The sequence below is a fragment of the Musa acuminata genome, chromosome BXJ1-1, assembly GCF_036884655.1.
Source record: "Musa acuminata AAA Group cultivar baxijiao chromosome BXJ1-1, Cavendish_Baxijiao_AAA, whole genome shotgun sequence".
NCBI lineage: Eukaryota > Viridiplantae > Streptophyta > Magnoliopsida > Zingiberales > Musaceae > Musa > Musa acuminata.
Window position 1 is genome coordinate 14,283,790 of NC_088327.1, and position 17,670 is coordinate 14,301,459.

Here is a 17,670-nt window from a genome sequence, read left to right on the forward strand (position 1 = left end):
GCATTTGATGATTGATTATGTTTGAGTATCTGTTACTTATGGATATTACAAGATTTTGGATGAAATATATGTTAGATAAATTAATTACTTTTTTTTATTACAGAAAACGCCATTATGTGATAAATGCTTGTAAACGTAAAATATATATTTGAAACAATAAAAATAAAAAAAAAGCTTAAAGCATGAAAAACAACTTTATAACAATAAATATCAGTAGCAAAATAATAAAGATAATAACTAATTACACATTTCTAAATTGTATTTGAATCCGATTAACCATTTAGATATTCAATTAACTTAAGTACTTACATTTGCGTTAGAAAGTATCCCAACCCCTACTTGGGAGTAACATAATTAGTTGAAATGTGTCAAATTAAATCCTCGAAAAGCTTCATTTAATGTATTCCATTCTAACTCACAATTTAGATACTTAAAATTTGACTCTAAATCCAACTAAGGTATTTATTTATTTATTATATTCATATTCATTTGGAATATGATTATTCGATTTAAGTTGGTCCAATACATTCTAAAAAGAAAAACACATACACAATTTCGGTGTATTTGTTGACAATAATAAATCAAATTCTTACTTATATATATATATATATATATATATATATATTATCTTCCTAATATTTTTGTTGAATATTCTAGACTGCAATTGTTTCGACGTTTGGACGTAAACTCTGTTCCTTGGTCGAGGTTTGAGCTACAATTCTCCACCCATCGGGCTGACAGAGGGAAAGAGAACGCATCAATCAGTGTATGAAACATGTCGAGGAGCATCGCCCAAAGGAATCCATGGGAAGCATCATCATAAGTTTTGCACGTTGCGTAGGGCATGGCCTCCGAGATCAAGTCATGTGCTTTGTGTTAGAAGGCATCTGTGATGGGGTTTTCTTGTCTAGGGTTTTGCCATGCCTTGTGTGCGTGGGTGAAGGTGGTGATGAGACTTGTTGTTACCCATATCTCATGGGAGTACTACCGATCCTTTTACTGGCATCGGTGGATCTCTTACAATGTCGAGAACCAGATCGGTGTGATATGGTGGCGTAAGAATGCAAGATTCAATCCTAGCGAGTTGCAGAGAACCAAAGCACGTCGGGTGTCCGAGAATCTCATGCACAATACCAGGCTTTGATTTTGACTCGTTTCATCCCTCTGTCCGTCCTTGTGCAGGTCACGGTCAGCAAGACAACAAAACATATCCAACGCAGCAGAATCCGCGTCTGTGTAGAGAGAGAGAGAGAGGCGGAGGAAATGCCAAATAAGACGGACCCCATCTCCTCTCTCTCTCTCTCTCTCTCTCTCTCTCTCTCTCTCTCATACACACACAAAGAGACACATGAGGAGGACGATCGAGCTGCGGAAGAGAGAATGGGGACATGACACTGCCAAGTACTGCATCCACTGGTCCGTCCGAGTTGGATTGGATCCCAACTAAGAGCATCTCTTCGCACCGCCACCGACCACTGCAACTGTCGGCTGTGTCCACTGCCTCCTGCAGCAGCATAACTCTTGTAAGACCCTATAAACCTCAAAGCGATGGATATGATTCTACTCCATTAGTCTTGATATCATCATCTCTTGATATCCTAAGGATATATTCATGCATTACCATCACTCATTAGACAACAAATGTGTTCATATAATGCGGAAGTTTAGATGAGACTTCATATTGTATATATTCCTCCCAACTTGTGAAGCTACTCAGGCTTGGCTTAGTGATCTAAGATCGATATGATTCAGCTGCAAAGATCTTAATGAAGAGAGCAGGTTTATCCTCGGATTAATCAAAAACATACAGGACAATGGAAGCAGATCTGAGCGAAAGATGTGACATGGATGGATTAAAAGCAGAGAAGCTCTGCGGAATCCATGCAGGAAGGAGTACGTTGTTCCTTGCTGTACGTGTCACTCTCCCTACCGCCCTCCCTCAGGTCTAACTCCTCTGACCTGCCCATCATTAAGCCATACCCTGAGAAGCTTTTGAGGAACAATCTTCTTCCTGGGCTGTCAACGATTGTAGCATTCGCAGAACTTGAAACGCCACGTAAAACCCACAGAAAGTTGGCACAGTTATTGTCCTAACACCCACAGTGTCTGAACTCCATCTCTTATCCCTACCTCGCCTCTCCTTTCCTCTGCAACAGCGGAAGTCACAGGGAGGGATGGAGGGGAGGAGGAGGGTCTGCATCATGCAAATCTTGCGGCAGTATGTGATGTGGGTAGGGGTAGACGTGAAGACAACACAGGAGGGAAGGGGGGTGGCGTGGTCCGACGGACAATGTAGAAGACGACAGCCACGGGGGACCGGCCGCTGTCGACCCATTGCTGTCAACCACCGGTGGCGAGCCAGGCGACGGTCCATGCGTGGCCAACAACGGCATTCATGGCCAGCCATTAAGAGCCAAAATTGCTGCTGCTGTCGTCGCTCCCCGCTAGCTCTTGCTATCGTACGTACAGATCTGCCTATGCGCCTCATTATTATGTTGGAGTTATCTCCTCGTGATGTGGCGTGGTCAAGGACTGCCGGAGGGGCCTCGGCTTGGAGGTTGCGGTGTCGCCACCATCAATTCTCCTCCTCTCCACACCATTCATCGCGTTCGCCCGACGACACATTTATTTATGTGGCGAGAACGACCGCCACATAAGCTTGGCTGTCATTTCTTCTCTATGCGATCGATCCCATACGCTTTGATATCCCGATGATGAAGTGTTTATGGATTCAATCATGCTAAATATATTATTTAATTGATTATTAATGTAAATTTTGATCTCAATCAGTTGGGTTGCAATCTCTATCCAACACTATTGTTTCATACTCTTATTGACTTTTTTTTTTTTTTATGTTTAACTCAATCAACTCCTACTAAACCAATCCAACCGATAAGAACATGATTTTAAGATGATTAATATATTTTTAATAATAAATTATTAAAATTTAAGATTTTTTAAAAAAATATGTTCACTGATCGAATATAATTTAATTTAACTTTCACCAAATAATATGGTTATGATTTTGAGATGATTAATAATAATTTTTTATTTTTAATTTTATGATAATTATTATCAAAATTAAGGATTTTCTTTGAATAAATGTAGCTTAGTTCAATTTTCATTATAACTTAGTTAAGTAAAATTTTATTGAATCAGATCAAAATGATTCATTTTAAAAGAAATGATTACTAAGTCCAAAAGTCATTTAAATAAAAAAAAAATCTAAAAGTATTTTTTGTTCAAGTAAGAAAAGAAAAAAAAAAAAGGGGCCCAATGGGATGAATCATGAGGTACAAAAAGCAATAGTGAAAGTATTATGTGACAACCACTCACACCCTAAAATCCTTCAAAATCCAGAATTTTTATTATTTTAATGATTTAGATAATAATTATGTAAAATGTGTGACAACAAATTAAAACATTCATCTAATATGTTTTTTCTTATTTCTTGTTACAACACCTTCTCATTTAAAATCATATGATTCCTGTTCCGAGTCATCTATTAATCTGAAGTTAACCTCAAGCAAGACCCAAAAAAACAAAATCTTTATCAGAAACAATGAATTGTTATAAAAAATAAATAATGATTCTTAATTTGACATAAAACATTTATCAGAAATAATGAATTATTTAAAAAAAATAATGACTCTTAATTTAAGATAATCTGCACATGAAAACATCGAACATAAATATAAAACAGTATTTGTTCTCGGCTTTTGTCTTCGGTCCACATAAATATAAACAACATTTGTCTCCACCACTTGAATCCAATTCACTGTAACTACTAATGCACATATTCTTCCTCTGAAAATATTCAGCAGAAAGAGAGAGAGAGAGAAATTAAGAAATTTACAAACTCCGTGTAAGGGATTATCAATATACAAAGGAAGAAAAAAAGAAATACCTGAAACAATTATCAAGAACCAATTTAAGATTGCAACACGATGAATAGTTGGATTTGCAATTGTAGAAGTCTTAGAGAAAAGCTAACAACAACATAAATAAATTATTGATAGGATAAAAAAAAAAACTTGTATGTGAACAAATTCATAACATACAGCAGAAAAATTAAACTAAAATCATAGTTACATAAAATATCAAGATTTACTTGAAAAACTCTTCCATCGTGGAAGAAAAAAAATTATGGGACAAGTTAGAGAAGTCAATTTATTATAAAAATAATGAATGTATAAATCTCGAAGTTATTTACTCAAAACCCGAACAATAATCACAGGAGAATAATAGAGATATAATAATTATGTTACCGTGCATAATATTCAAAATCTTCTTGTATGACTTAAGCAAGAGTCCGCTGCAAATCTAATGGAACCTACGGCTAGAATACTATTAGGATAATTAAGAACAACCTTTATGTTGTCAACATCTTCTTTTATTTTCTTCTACTCTTGTTCCTTTTCCTTTAATCATCGCTATTGCAGTTTCTCCCGGTCAGGCCAACAGCAGTTGCAAGCCTCCTTTTTTTGTTTAGGTTAAAAGAGAACTAGGTTAAATAACTACTGCTCATCATAGGCTGAATTAATGGGTCATGTACCTAACAACCTCTTCCTTCATCCCATAAGGAAGGTTTTCCTATGAATCTTCAATATAAATGCCGACCAACTATCGACACATCTCCTATCTTTCTTTTGATAAGATCTTTGTCAACATATCTGTCCTACCGTGACTCCAGTGGTACTTAATATATATATATATATATGCTTTAACTTGAAATGAAAAGTTGAGTTCTTACACAAATGGATGGCACTTTTGCTATCATAATGTACCACATAATTTTTTTGTTTCAGCTCCAATTTTTGTAAGAATTCTTTCATCCATAATATTTTTTTGCAAACATCCATAACAATAATATATTTTGCCTTTGTGATGGAGAGAGCAATATACCTTTGTAATATGGATTGTCATGACATAACTCCTCTAATAAAAGTGAGTACAAAACATAGATTTCTTCGTATTAATATCTCTTACTATATCTGTATTTGTGTAACCTGTCATAGGTAGTTCACCTCCAAAGCTTAAACAAACTTTGGAGCTCTCTTTGAGATATATAAAGATCCATCTCACTGCTATCCAGTGTTCTTTACCTAGATTTGTAAGAAATCTACTAGCAACACTTACTATATATGCAATGTCCGGCGTCGTACATACTATCGCATACATCAAACTTCTAATTATTAAAGCATAAGGAATCTTTTATATTTTCTTCTTCTCCTTGTCATCTGAGCATAACTTAAAGTGATTTGAAAGAAAAGAACCAACTAACTTTGCATTGCTCATATTAAATTTATCCAATACTTTCTCGATGTTTTTCTCCTATGATAATCAATTTTTTTTTCTCTATCACAAGAAATCTGCATACCTAATATTTGCTTTGTCCCATATCCTTCATTGCAAAAGATTCACTTAGTTTTTTCTTCAACTTGTCAATTGTAAATATATCTTTTTTAAGGATAAGCATATCATTAATATAAAGTAAGTGAATAATAAAATTCTCACTAAACCATTTGATGTATCAAACTTTTTATATCTATTTGTAGCATATCATCTGAAGCTGTTCTTTTGTATATATTTTTAGCGATAAATGTATCAAATTTTTTGTACTATTGTATTCAAGCTTGCTTTAGCCTATACAAGCTCGCTTTAGCCTATACAAGCTCTTCCTTACAAACAAAATTTTCTTTACATTTGACTTCGAAACCTTCTAATTGCTCTATATAAATTTCCTCCAAATCACCATGAAGGAAAGTTGTCTTCATATTCAATTGCTCAACCTCTAAGTCTAGACTAGCAACAATACAAAAAGCAACATAGATGGAAGATATTTTAACAACATGAGAAAAAATCTCTTCAAAGTTGATGTTGTCTAGAAGAGTAACATAGGTAAAAGAGTATCTTTCGGATGATTGATGTTGTCTAGAAGATCTTCTCAATTGATGTTCTACAAAAAATTGCTCTTCATATTCTTCTTGCTCAACATGTCTTATAGATAGACCAACATTAACCTTTACACCACCTTTCTGCACATCTCCCCATCATCCTGATGTACTAGAGGAGTAAGTGGGTCACAATCAATTGAGGTTGGTGCCTCATTCTTTAAATCCTCAAGGGTTCAATCCTCAAAGAAGATCATATCTATACTTTTAAACATATTTTGCTTTTCTGGATCTCAAAACCTGTAACCAAACTAATTACGTGAGTAGCCAAGAAAAATATATTCTTCTATCTTACCATCCGGCTTAGACTTCTTAATGTTTAAAACATGTGTAAATACATGACAACCAAACACTTTAAGTGCATGTAGGAGGCATCTTTCCCTAGCTATACATGTTCTACGATATTACCATCTAAAGTTGTATAGGGTGTCAAGTTAATCATATCAACTGTAATCCTTAAGGTCTCATCTCAAAGCCTTTTGGGTAGATTAGTCTATGAAAGCATATATCTGAACTTTTCTTTTGGGTAGATTGGTCTATGAAAGCATATATCTGAACTTTTCTATGATGGTATGGTTCATCCTCTCTGTAATTACATTATGTTGAGGTATACTAGGAACTATCATCCGATCTTATGCTGAGGCATACAAGGAACTATCATCTCATGTTAGATGTCATGTAACCTGTAGTAATCATCAAACAATCTTGTGTACTCATTACCAATCTTATGTATTTCAATTAATTTTCTGTCTCTCTTTCAACTTTGGCATGAAACTTTTTGAAAATATTAATAACCTGATCTTTGTCTTTAGCATAAGCTTAGACTTTCCTGAAAAAATAATTTTTAAAAGTGACAAAATAAAATACATCACTAATACCATAAACATTAAGAGATTTAGAAAGAAAATTTTTCCTCAAAGGACTATATACATATGTATAGACACGATCCAAGGTATGTATTTTTAGATAAAGTAAGACTAGTAGAGAAAACTTTATATCGTTTGCTAGCCAAATAATTAATACAAGAGTTCAGATGTATAAATTTGAGATTTGGCAAGACTTCTCTCTTGGAAAGAACTTGCAGTCCATTCTCGCTCATGTGTCCTAGTTGCCTTTGCCATAACTCCATACTTAAGTCTTTCTCTATAGAATTTAACTGTTCACCACAAGTTTTGACCTACAACATGTACAAAGTGTGATATTTCTTTCCACTAGCTACAATAAGATAAATCTTACTGAGCTTCTATTGTCCTTTATGAAATCTGCTATCAAAGTCTTTATCATCTAGCCTTCCAACTAAAATTAAATTTAATCTCAAGTGAACCACATGCCTCACATCCTTAAGCACCAACTTGTAGTTAAAGTTAGTTTTTATATAACTATCACCCATGTTGATGATGTTTGTCGAGCCATAGTTGCCCATCTTGACAACACCAAAATTTTTAGACTTATAGGTAATAAAGAACTCCCTTTGTAGTATAGCATGGTAAGAAGCACCTGTGTCAATCACTCACTCAAGATCCTTACACATACAAAAAAAATATATCATCAGAAATAAACATAATTAAATAGTTATCACCTTACACTTCTTAGGTTACTTGATTCTTATAATATCCTTTCTCACCACAATTATAGTAGACATTATTTTTTCTTGATCTTAACTTGCTAAAAATATAAAAACATCAGATGATATGCTACAAATAGATATAAAAACATCAAATGATATGCTACAAATAGATATAAAAACAAAAAGTAACTACCTCTCTGCATCATCTTTGACTTATGCATCAGGATCATCAGCATCATTATCACTCTGAACAGTTCTATCTTCAGCTTTTCTCCTTGTTCCTGTAGGTAAAACAAGAGCAAGAAAAGCATCACCAGAAAAGATGCTTTTGTCTCGGCACCAGGATAATTTTAACATCAATAAGGAACCTAAGCAATGTAGCTTACCTTCCAAAGTACCTGCCCACCTTTCCTTCGATCTCTATCTTCTGCAAGCGAAAACAACTAGATTCAGTAACCAACCACATTAAGAGAGTTTAGAATTGGAAGACAAAATCCAAATGAAAACCAAACATAAACTCTGCAACAAAGATCAACCTTTTAACATTCCACAAACAAGGAGATGGTAAAAAATTCATTGTAGCAGAAGATTGTTAACAAAGCCAGAGAGGCCTTTGCCTAACAGAATCCACAAATGTTAGGATTCTACGTCCAAAAGTACAATCGCAGACAACACATATGAAAACAACAATTACAAGAAAAAACCGATTATAAAACTACATCACCTGATCCAAAACAAATGCAACCAGACCGAATATACAACCATATCGTCTGATCTTTCACAAACCATTAAATTACAAGCAAAATAAACAAACAGCATAAACACATGCTAGCATGAGAGAATACAGTAGAAGGGAACAAGCTTTTACCAGTACAAGACTTAGCCTTGGAGGCAAAGTGTCTCCGCTCGCACTCTTCCAACTCCTTTCGGAGGTTTTGCTTCGGCAACTCATCCTGGATACCCTGCTCTTCTTCCCTGCATCCACGTAGAAATTAGCCAGATCGTCAGCATCAACACAATAAAATCTCCCTAAACATTGTAATTTTTCGGTTCTTTCATTTGTTTTTGTCTTCAAGATCACATCATCCTAGGGTTATTTTCAGAAATTCGAACCGAATCTTAAAATTCTACCACAGGTTTCCAAGTAACAGAATCTATCCACCAATGATGCATCGCAAGTCTTCGATTCTTGATCCGATCGATCGAATCCAGATACGTAGGGGAAACTGAGATGAGGGCAAGGGTTTCTTGAAGGGAGGGAGGGGCACAGACAGAGAGAGGGAGAAATCACCTCGGTTTGAGGCTAATGTGGGAGTACTTCTGGGAGGGGCCGAAGATCCGGGCACCGCCCTGCTCGTTCCCACCCTTCGCCGTAGGCAAGAAGCGAGCGGCGGGTTTATATATGGAAGGAGGGAAACGAGATGGAACAGGGAAACGTGACGCTCTGTTGCGGAGCTCGCATAAAGGCCCAAAGCCCGCTTCAGTGACCTGTGAGAGGGCTCCTTTAAATGGGCCTTTTGGGCTCTAAAAAAAGAGCATTTTCTTATTTTATTTTATCAAAAAACCTATCAGAAAATCTATTTATACATTTAATAATAATATCTGATAATTTGGGAAGATTCATATTCATTAGATCTGATATAATTTTACGATCGCTGATTGCCGGTGGCTTAATGCAAAAGAGATCAATATTGATGGTGTCAAATGTTAATCGAAGCATGCAAACTTCTTGGAGAAGAAATACACTAATTTTCTTTATTTTGCTTGATTTTATCCTCTAATTTAGCTGATTTAGTTATGAAACAATGGTTATTAGACTAGTTTACTCCTATCATTTGCATTCTTATCATTTATGAAAAGTGAATTTTTAAGCTAAGAAATACAATGAGACTCTATTAAAAATGATAACAAATGAGGCTTTGATAGAAAAGTCACTCACAATTGACAAGATTTATCTTTCTTTTTTTTTTTGTAAAATTTATGTTTTTTTTTTTACTTCTTATTTTGCATGTGTACTATGAAATTAAAAATAATATAATTCGGAATTACAAAAACTCAAAACTTCTTAATCAAACATATCTTACGATATTCTAAGTCATAAAACCTTAAAACTTTTTAATCTAACATTATCATACACTAAGATAAACATAGAATAGGATCGTTGATTCTAAATCAACATATTTTCCTTTTACTGTAGGATTGTGGTTGATACTAATGATCTATTTGATCTACACGTAATTGAGGGGGTTAGCCTTTTAGGACAACTCAGTAGGACAAAATAGAAAGTATTTTCTCCTTTTAGGTTGGAGTGTGATGGATCATTTGACTTGATATCTGGTGTTGCAGATGTTGGATTCATCATCAAGGATAGGGATGGAAGATCGATGGTCGAAGAGGGCTAATGTTGACCCTAATGCCCAATGCTTCCATCTTCAATACTTCAATTGAATGTTGTTCGTCAACCTCATTAAGTCATCATTCAAAGACATTAAACAGATAGCAAACCAATTGAATGTTGCTCGTCAACCTAATTAACACACAATGCTGTATCACGATACAATAGACTCTTACTAAATCCATCCTTCGAGACATTAAATATTGCTTCAATCATTTTGATACAACTCTCAATTGTATCGCTCACAATCAAATAGTTTTTTTAACGGCTAATAGCCTCCAAGGTTTTAATCTATTTTAGAGGTTTTATTTTGATTTTTTTTGGCTGATAAACGATGAAATTATTATTTTTACTTTAAAAAAAATATTCTCGTGAATATTGTTAGGATCTTGGCATTAAGGGGGGGTTGAATTAGCACAGTAATAAAATAATATTGATTTAAAAATCTTCGTACGATAAAATTATTTTGACAATGTTTAACTTCGAAAATGTTCATAAAAGTGTGCATAAAAAATAATGAGGAAGTAAAGCAGTTTACAATAAAGATAAACAGTAAAATAGAAATGCAAACCATTTTACAGTGGTTCGATTGTCATTGAATGGACGAAGATCAACTATCTTTTTATACTCTTTTCTCCTTTTCATAGGCTTAGGAGAGAACATTTACACATCTCTTTTAGACCTCACTCCTCTATTAGAAACCTTCTAACTCTAGGAGGAAGAGACTCACTAATCTAGAAAGATTATAATTTTTACTCAAGGATTCTTTTCCTCACTTTTGCTCAAATTCTTGCTTGTCTATGCAAGAATAGATGGGGTATTTATAGACTCCAAATTACTTTAAAATTAGAGCAAAAAAAGGTCTCATCTCGGGTTTCCCGAATCTTGGTGGTACCATCGCATATGCTGGGCAGTACCACTGCTTACAGTACTGACATTGGGCGGTACCACCACCTGACACTATGTGGTACCATCGCCTGACACTAGGTGGTACCACCGCCTAATCTGGTGGTATTACCGTCTGACATAATCTCGGAGACTATATCTCGGAGACTGAGCCATTGGCGGTGCCACCGCCTGACCCAATGTTTGGATCACTGAATGAGCCTTTCTCTTGGCCCAAAACAGCCCCACTTTGGGCCCAATTAGCCCCTAATTGAGTTCGTATAATTATATTCTAAAACAAACAAGAATGTTAAGTTATCTAACATGTCATTGGTTCATCTGGCGCTTCATCTAACCCTTCGGGCATCGTCCTACCTTTCGGCGCATCGTCCTCTCCTTCGACGTATTACCCAATTAACATATTGCCTTCTCGCAACATCCGATCTCCTTGGCGTAATGTATGATCTTCTTGGCCCGATGCCTAAACTCATGGCATGAAGCCTTCTACCGACACGTCGACCATTCCTCCAGTCTAATATCCAATCTTTTGATATGTTCAATTCCGACCCAACTTCTTATTCTTCCTGCTTTAATCAATTTAGCTCTTTTGATCGAATCTAGTCCTACATCACTTAAACGTATATTAGATCATAATATTCTTAATTGGTTTCATCATCAAAATCCGAGATTCAATAATCTCTTCCTTTTTGATGATGATAACTAATTGATGACGGAATTAACCTTAACTGTAATCACATCAAATATTTCAGTTAGGAATTATTTTTTTCCTTACTTGCCATTGTAATTTAAGGAAATCTTAATTTATTTCCTTGTTTGTTAATACGAATTAGGAAATAACTATTAATCATTCCAAATAGGGTGATATCATATTTATTAATATATTAAATAGAAATAATTTATATTAAATAAATATAAAAATTAAAATAAATTTTCTTTAATTGAGGCTCACTTCCTCCTATTTAAGGGGAGGGATTTCTCTCCTTCGTTCCTCACCTAGTCGAGCTTGGTAGCAGGAGGAACGATGTGTTACACCCTATTGACGAGAGGTAGGTTTCCCTACCTTCCCTGAAAATAAAAGTTTTAATTTTTATTTTGATTCTTTAAATGTTGAATATTTTATAGTTTGAAAGATATTTATCAATTCTTTAAATGTCAAAATTTTATTGTTGCATTAAAATTTATTGAAGTTTTTATAATGTTATTTGATCCTTCTTAAGACTTTTATTTTAGATTTAAACATGTTAAAAATTTATATTCTTTATATGATATTTCCTAGCATTATAGTTTATCTTTAATCTTATCTAGATAAAATTTTTTGTTAGATTAAAATATATTATCTAAAATTATTTTTTTGATATTCTTTGATCTGAAATTTAAAATATATTATTATGAATGATTTAAAATTTAATTGACTATAATATGTCAAAATTATGAAAGTATGATTTTTATTTAGATTTAGAATGTTATTTCCTTGTATTAAAGCTTATCTCTTTATCTATATTTTAATACGTTATTATGTTTTTATTTTATTAATGAATATATGTTGTGATATGAAATTGAATTAAAATTGCTTATAGGCTTTGGCCAACCCATAGGTTAGGCCATAGCCCACTAGCCAAGCTCAATCAGTAGACCAAGCCCAGCCCGTAGGCCAGGCCCAACCCACGGGTCAGGCCTTGGCTCGTAGGCTAACCCAGCTCAACCATCATTGGTGGTCACATGCGATGTACATGACCAATCCATGGGCCAGGGCTGGGCTAGCTTTGTGTGATGCATGCCTAGTCATATGTAATGCATATTACCAATAGATGGGCTGGCCCAATCCAGCCCAATATTATTGTAGGATTTGAGCCCAAATATTAATTGACTTAAACTAAACTTGATTAGTCTAGATCGATTCAGGGTGATTTCAAATTGATTGACTTATTCAAGTCAGTTTAACCTAAAATGAACTTAATGTAGTCCAAATTATACTAGTTTAAGGTAGTTTCAAACCAGTTAAATGATGATTAGAGATCAGTTCAGTTAGGTTCTAGTAAATTGAGTTCCATTAACTCGATTGAACTAGGGTTCAAGTCAATTGAGGGTTAATTTGTATTATTTGATATTGATGATATTTGAAAGAGATGTTTTAAATATGTTATTTCATCCCGATATAGATATGACCAGTGTGAGATTATGTTATTTCCCTATCGAGAGCAGGTAGGGTGATTTCCTTCGGGGATTAGCGGGCCGTCAGACGTGACGGTTGGACGGTTCCTCCATCCGCTATTGGAAGGAACGTGTCCCCACTTTGGTGGGTGTGAGACACCACTCCATCCGTTGTTGGGAGTGCGATATGAGTTTACCTCCATCCACTATTGGGAGAACACAAACTCATCTCGTAGGATAAAGTCTCTCCATCCGCTGTTGGGAGAGTGCTCCTTCGGGTATTTGATATACGCCAATGGGATGACTGAATTTTGATCATGTATTCATTTTGAGTTGACTTTTGGGGTTTCTACTCAATTTTACTGAATTTTCTTTATTTTTTATTTTCAAAGTAATCTCCCTCTAGCACTAAATCGAATTCTAGTGGAAAGCGGACCTTCCTCTACCGCTAGGTAGAACTGCTAGGATGATTCTTGAAGTTAACATCACTATGTTTACTTTTATATTTGTGATTTGATCAATAAATGAATTGTAAGAAAGGTTTATGAATGATGAATAAAGTGATGTTTATCTACTTGGCCTGAATGTGTGGAAAGATATTAAAAAAAAAAAAAATCAGGATGTGACATTAACTCCCCCAATCGATATGTCAAATTGATACAACCTTTAAATTCAAAAAATCATATGATATTTAAAAATATAAAAATACATCATACCACACATGATTTAAATCATCATCATTATATCTCCCCCTTTGTCATCAACAAAAAGGAGAAGTGAGCAAGTTTTACAACATACAAGTTGTGCAAGTTTATAAATTTAGCATATTTTTAAATATGCAAGTTTGTAAGTTTTAATTTTCGAGATAGGTAAGATATCACTTTTGTTTCTCTTGAGATTGCAAGCTAGCAATTCTTGTTGATGTTCAAGATAGCAAGTTTTTTTTTCTTCTTTTTTGAAAAGTGCAAGTTAGCAATTTTGCTTTATAGCAAGTTTTTCTTCCTTTTGCAATATGCAAACTAGCAAATCTTTCTCCCCATTTGTCATTATAAAAGAAAGGAAAGAATAATGTTGTATTTATTTTCCCTTTACATTAATTTTTAAATTATGACAAAGATAAATAACAAGGATTGATTTACATCAATGTTTCAATCATAAAAAATAAAATATCAAGTCATGAATGCCAAAAGATGATGAATCATTTTTGACAAATTTTTTTCTTTTGTAACTAGAAGGAATGATAGGAAACGATCTTAATTTAAAAAGAACACTCAAGTTATAAAAATTAAGAAATCAAGATCATGATCCGAAAAATATATATGGAGAGTTTATGCTACCTAAATTTAACATTCAAACTAGCAATTTTAGTTTTCTTGATATGCTAACAATTTTCTTTCTCCCATTTTTATTTTAATTTAAGTAGTTTGATTTTATACAAGCATGCCTTTGTCTTTTATACCAAACAAAAATATGCATCATCGTTTAAAACCGAAAAAGTAACTTTTATTACGACAAAGATCAATAAACCATAAATCACAAAAATCATCATGTATAATTTTGAAATATAAGCTCATTAAGCATGATTTCAAATCATCATTAAATCATCAAGCATGGTTTCATTGAACATAAAGCATCTTCAATCAAAATAAAAAAGTAATACGAAAATCATCAAGATACACATTATTGCTTCTTAAAATCATACATAGGATTAATCTAATTAGGTGTACAAGCATTAGATTTAAATCTAATATTTTATTCTTTTATCATAAAGAGATGTAATTATCATGATCAATTTTTTTAATTTTTCAAAAACACTAGAAAGAAAAGCATAATCCCCTTTTATTTATTTATTTTATAATTTTTTTTTATTTTTTACTAACTAATTTAAAAATAACTCATGAAAAACATCAAGTAAATTCAAAGTAAACTAAGGGGGTTTTGGTTACCTCGTCGTCGAAAGTCATTAAAGCGTAGTTCGCCACCTTGTCTTTGTTGGTTTGCTTCTCATCTTCGGATGAGCTCGATTCGTCCCAAGCCGCCTTGAATACTTTCTTCCTCTTTGACATATTCTTCTTTTTAAGTTCATTTTTACTTTTTGATTCTTATTTTAAGAACTTTTTAAGCTTTATTGTGAGAAGTTCAAGGTCATCATCGTCACTTGAGTTATCACTTAAGTCGTATTCTATTGTTCGAAGTATCAAATCCTTTATGTTCTTTGGAAGGTTGTTCTCATGTTCATCAAGTTCATTATATGTCTTGCACGTCATTTCATATGTCATCAATGAACCAATAAGTTCTTCCAGTGGAATATTATTTAAGTTTTTTACCTCTTGTATGACAGTTACTTTTGAATCTCAGCTTTTAGGAAGAGAATATAAAACCTTATTCATAAGTTCAAGATTCGAAAAATTTTTACCAAAAGCTTTTAAACTATTAATGACATCCATAAAACGGGTGTACATGTCAATGATAGTTTCATTTGGCTTCATTCGAAATAATTTAAAATCATATATCACAAGATTAATCTTCAAATCTTTAACTCTACTGATGCCTTCGTGTGTGATTTTAAGAGTATGTCAAATCTCATAAGCCATTTCACAAATAGAAACCCAATTAAATTTATTTTTGTCTAAGGCACAAAATAAAGCATTCAAATCATTCCAATCGTTTATTAAAAGAGAAGACTTTTGAAATATATTTTTAATAATATTTTATAAATCGAGATTCAGCTAAAGCAAGAAAACTCTCATCTGAGTTTTCCAATAAGTGTAGTCCGTCCCATTATACATAGGAGGACGAATGATAGAGTGACCAACTTAAAAGCCGAAAAGAGCCATTTCTCTTGGGTGTTAAACCAAATGAGAAAAAAATGTGGCTCTGATACAAATTATTAAGATCAAGTTGGCACTGGGGGGGGGTGTGAATTAGTGTAGTGATAATATTACGTCGATTCAAAAATCTTCATACGATAAAATCGTTTTGATAATGTTTAACTTCGAAAATATATTTAACTTGGAAGCATTTGTAAGAGTGTAATAAAAAAGTAAAGTAAGTAAGACAGATTGCAGTAAAGATAAATTTCATAAATAGAAATGTAAACCGAGTTTATAGTGGTTTGGTCGTCGTGACTTACGTCTACTCCCGATTTCTCTTCCGTCGAGGCCACTAATATCCACTAACAATCTTCCTTCAATGGGCGAAGATTAACTACCTTTGACACTCTTTCTCCTTTTCATGAGTTTAGGAGACAACCCTTACAAGCCTCTCTTTCTTAGACCTCACTTCTCCCTTTAGATAAACTTCTAAATGCTATGAAGAAGTGATCCTGAATCCTAAGGAAGTTTCCTAAAATTTTCAAGTATTCTTTCCTCCTTTTTCAACTTAATTTTGTACTCAATTCTTGTTTTCCCATACAAGAATAGTTGAGGTATTTATAAACCCAAAACGACTTCAAAATTAGAGCAAAAAAAAGTCTCATCCTGGGTTTCCCGAGTCCTGGCGGTACCATCGCCTGCAGCACTGACACTGGGCGGTATCATCGCCTGACACAATCTTGGAGACTGTGTTTGAGTGGTACTACCACCTGACATAGTCTCAAAGATTGTGCCACTGACGGTTCCACCTATTAGGTCACTGTTTGGGTCTTTCACTTAGCCTAACACAACCTAAACTTGGGTCCAATTGGCCCCTAATTGAGTTGGCCCAATTCCAACCCAATTACACCTAAAACCTACTTTGATCTAGATAATTATTACAAAACTAAATCAAATGTTGTCCGACATATCATTGGTTCATCGATGTCTCGTCTGATTCTTCAACGCATCGTCCTCTCTTACGGCCTATTGCTCAATCGACCAATTGATCTCCACAACTCCGATTTCCTTGGCGTAATTTCTACTCTTCTTGGCCTGATGCCCGAACCCATGGCCCGAAGCCTTCTATCGATACGTCGATTGATCCTCCGGTTCGATGTCCAATCTTTTGAAATGTTCCACTCCGGCCCAACATGATTCCTCATGCTTTAATTGTCTCTCCCTGATCGAAGCTTCCTACGTCACTCAAAATGTAGATCAGATCACAAACACATCAATTGATTTTATCATCAAAATTCGAGATTCAATACAACTACCCTTTTACACTCTTTTCTCCTTTTCACGGGTCAGGAGAGAACCTTTACACATCTCTTTTAGACCTCACTTCTCCTTTAGAAACCTTCTAAGTCTGGGAGGAAGAAACTCACTAATCTAGAGATATTACAATTTTTACTCAATGATTCTTTCCCCCACTTTTGCTCAAATTCTTGCTTATCTATGTAAGAATAGCTGTGGTATTTATAGACCTCAAATGACTTCAAAATTATAGCAAAAAAAGGTCTCATCCCGGGTCTTGATAGCACCACCACCTATGTTGGGCGATACCATCGTCTGTAGCACTGATACTGGGTGGTATCACCTCCTAACATAGTATAGGAGACTGTGTTTGGCGGTACCATCGCTTAACACTAGGTGGTACCACCGCCAAGCCTGGTGGTACTACCGAATGGCACAGTCTCGGAGACTGAGCCACTAGCGATGCCATCGCCTAGACTAACAATGCCATTGACCCAATGTTTGGTCCCAGTTAGTCCATAATTGAGTTAGCATAATTATATTATAAACCAACCCAATTACAACTAAAACTACTTCGATCTAGACAAA

At 34.4% G+C, this 17,670-nt stretch overlaps 1 protein-coding gene across 1 annotated transcript; it reads right to left on the reverse strand.

The window, feature by feature from the left end:
- Positions 1–3,663: 3,663 nt before the first annotated feature.
- On the reverse strand, positions 3,664–13,176 carry LOC135679313 (uncharacterized). Its single transcript, XM_065192917.1, has 5 exons — positions 13,171–13,176; positions 8,813–9,045; positions 8,390–8,496; positions 7,908–7,948; positions 3,664–7,802 (listed from the first exon to the last, which is right to left on the reverse strand). The coding sequence occupies exons 1-5, from the start codon at positions 13,174–13,176 to the stop codon at positions 7,620–7,622; spliced, it is 570 nt and encodes a 189-aa protein (XP_065048989.1). The 3' UTR covers positions 3,664–7,619.
- Between the last annotated feature and the right edge of the window lie 4,494 nt (positions 13,177–17,670).

What these genes read in the sequence shown, in the direction of transcription:
- LOC135679313 (XM_065192917.1), bottom strand. An exon ending in CAAGGCTAAGTCTTGTACTG is followed by an intron (nt 7,949 to 8,389) that starts GTAAAAGCTTGT and finishes TTTCGCTTGCAG; the next exon opens with AAGATAGAGATCGAAGGAAA. An exon ending in GTGGGCAGGTACTTTGGAAG is followed by an intron (nt 7,803 to 7,907) that starts GTAAGCTACATT and finishes TTTTACCTACAG; the next exon opens with GAACAAGGAGAAAAGCTGAA.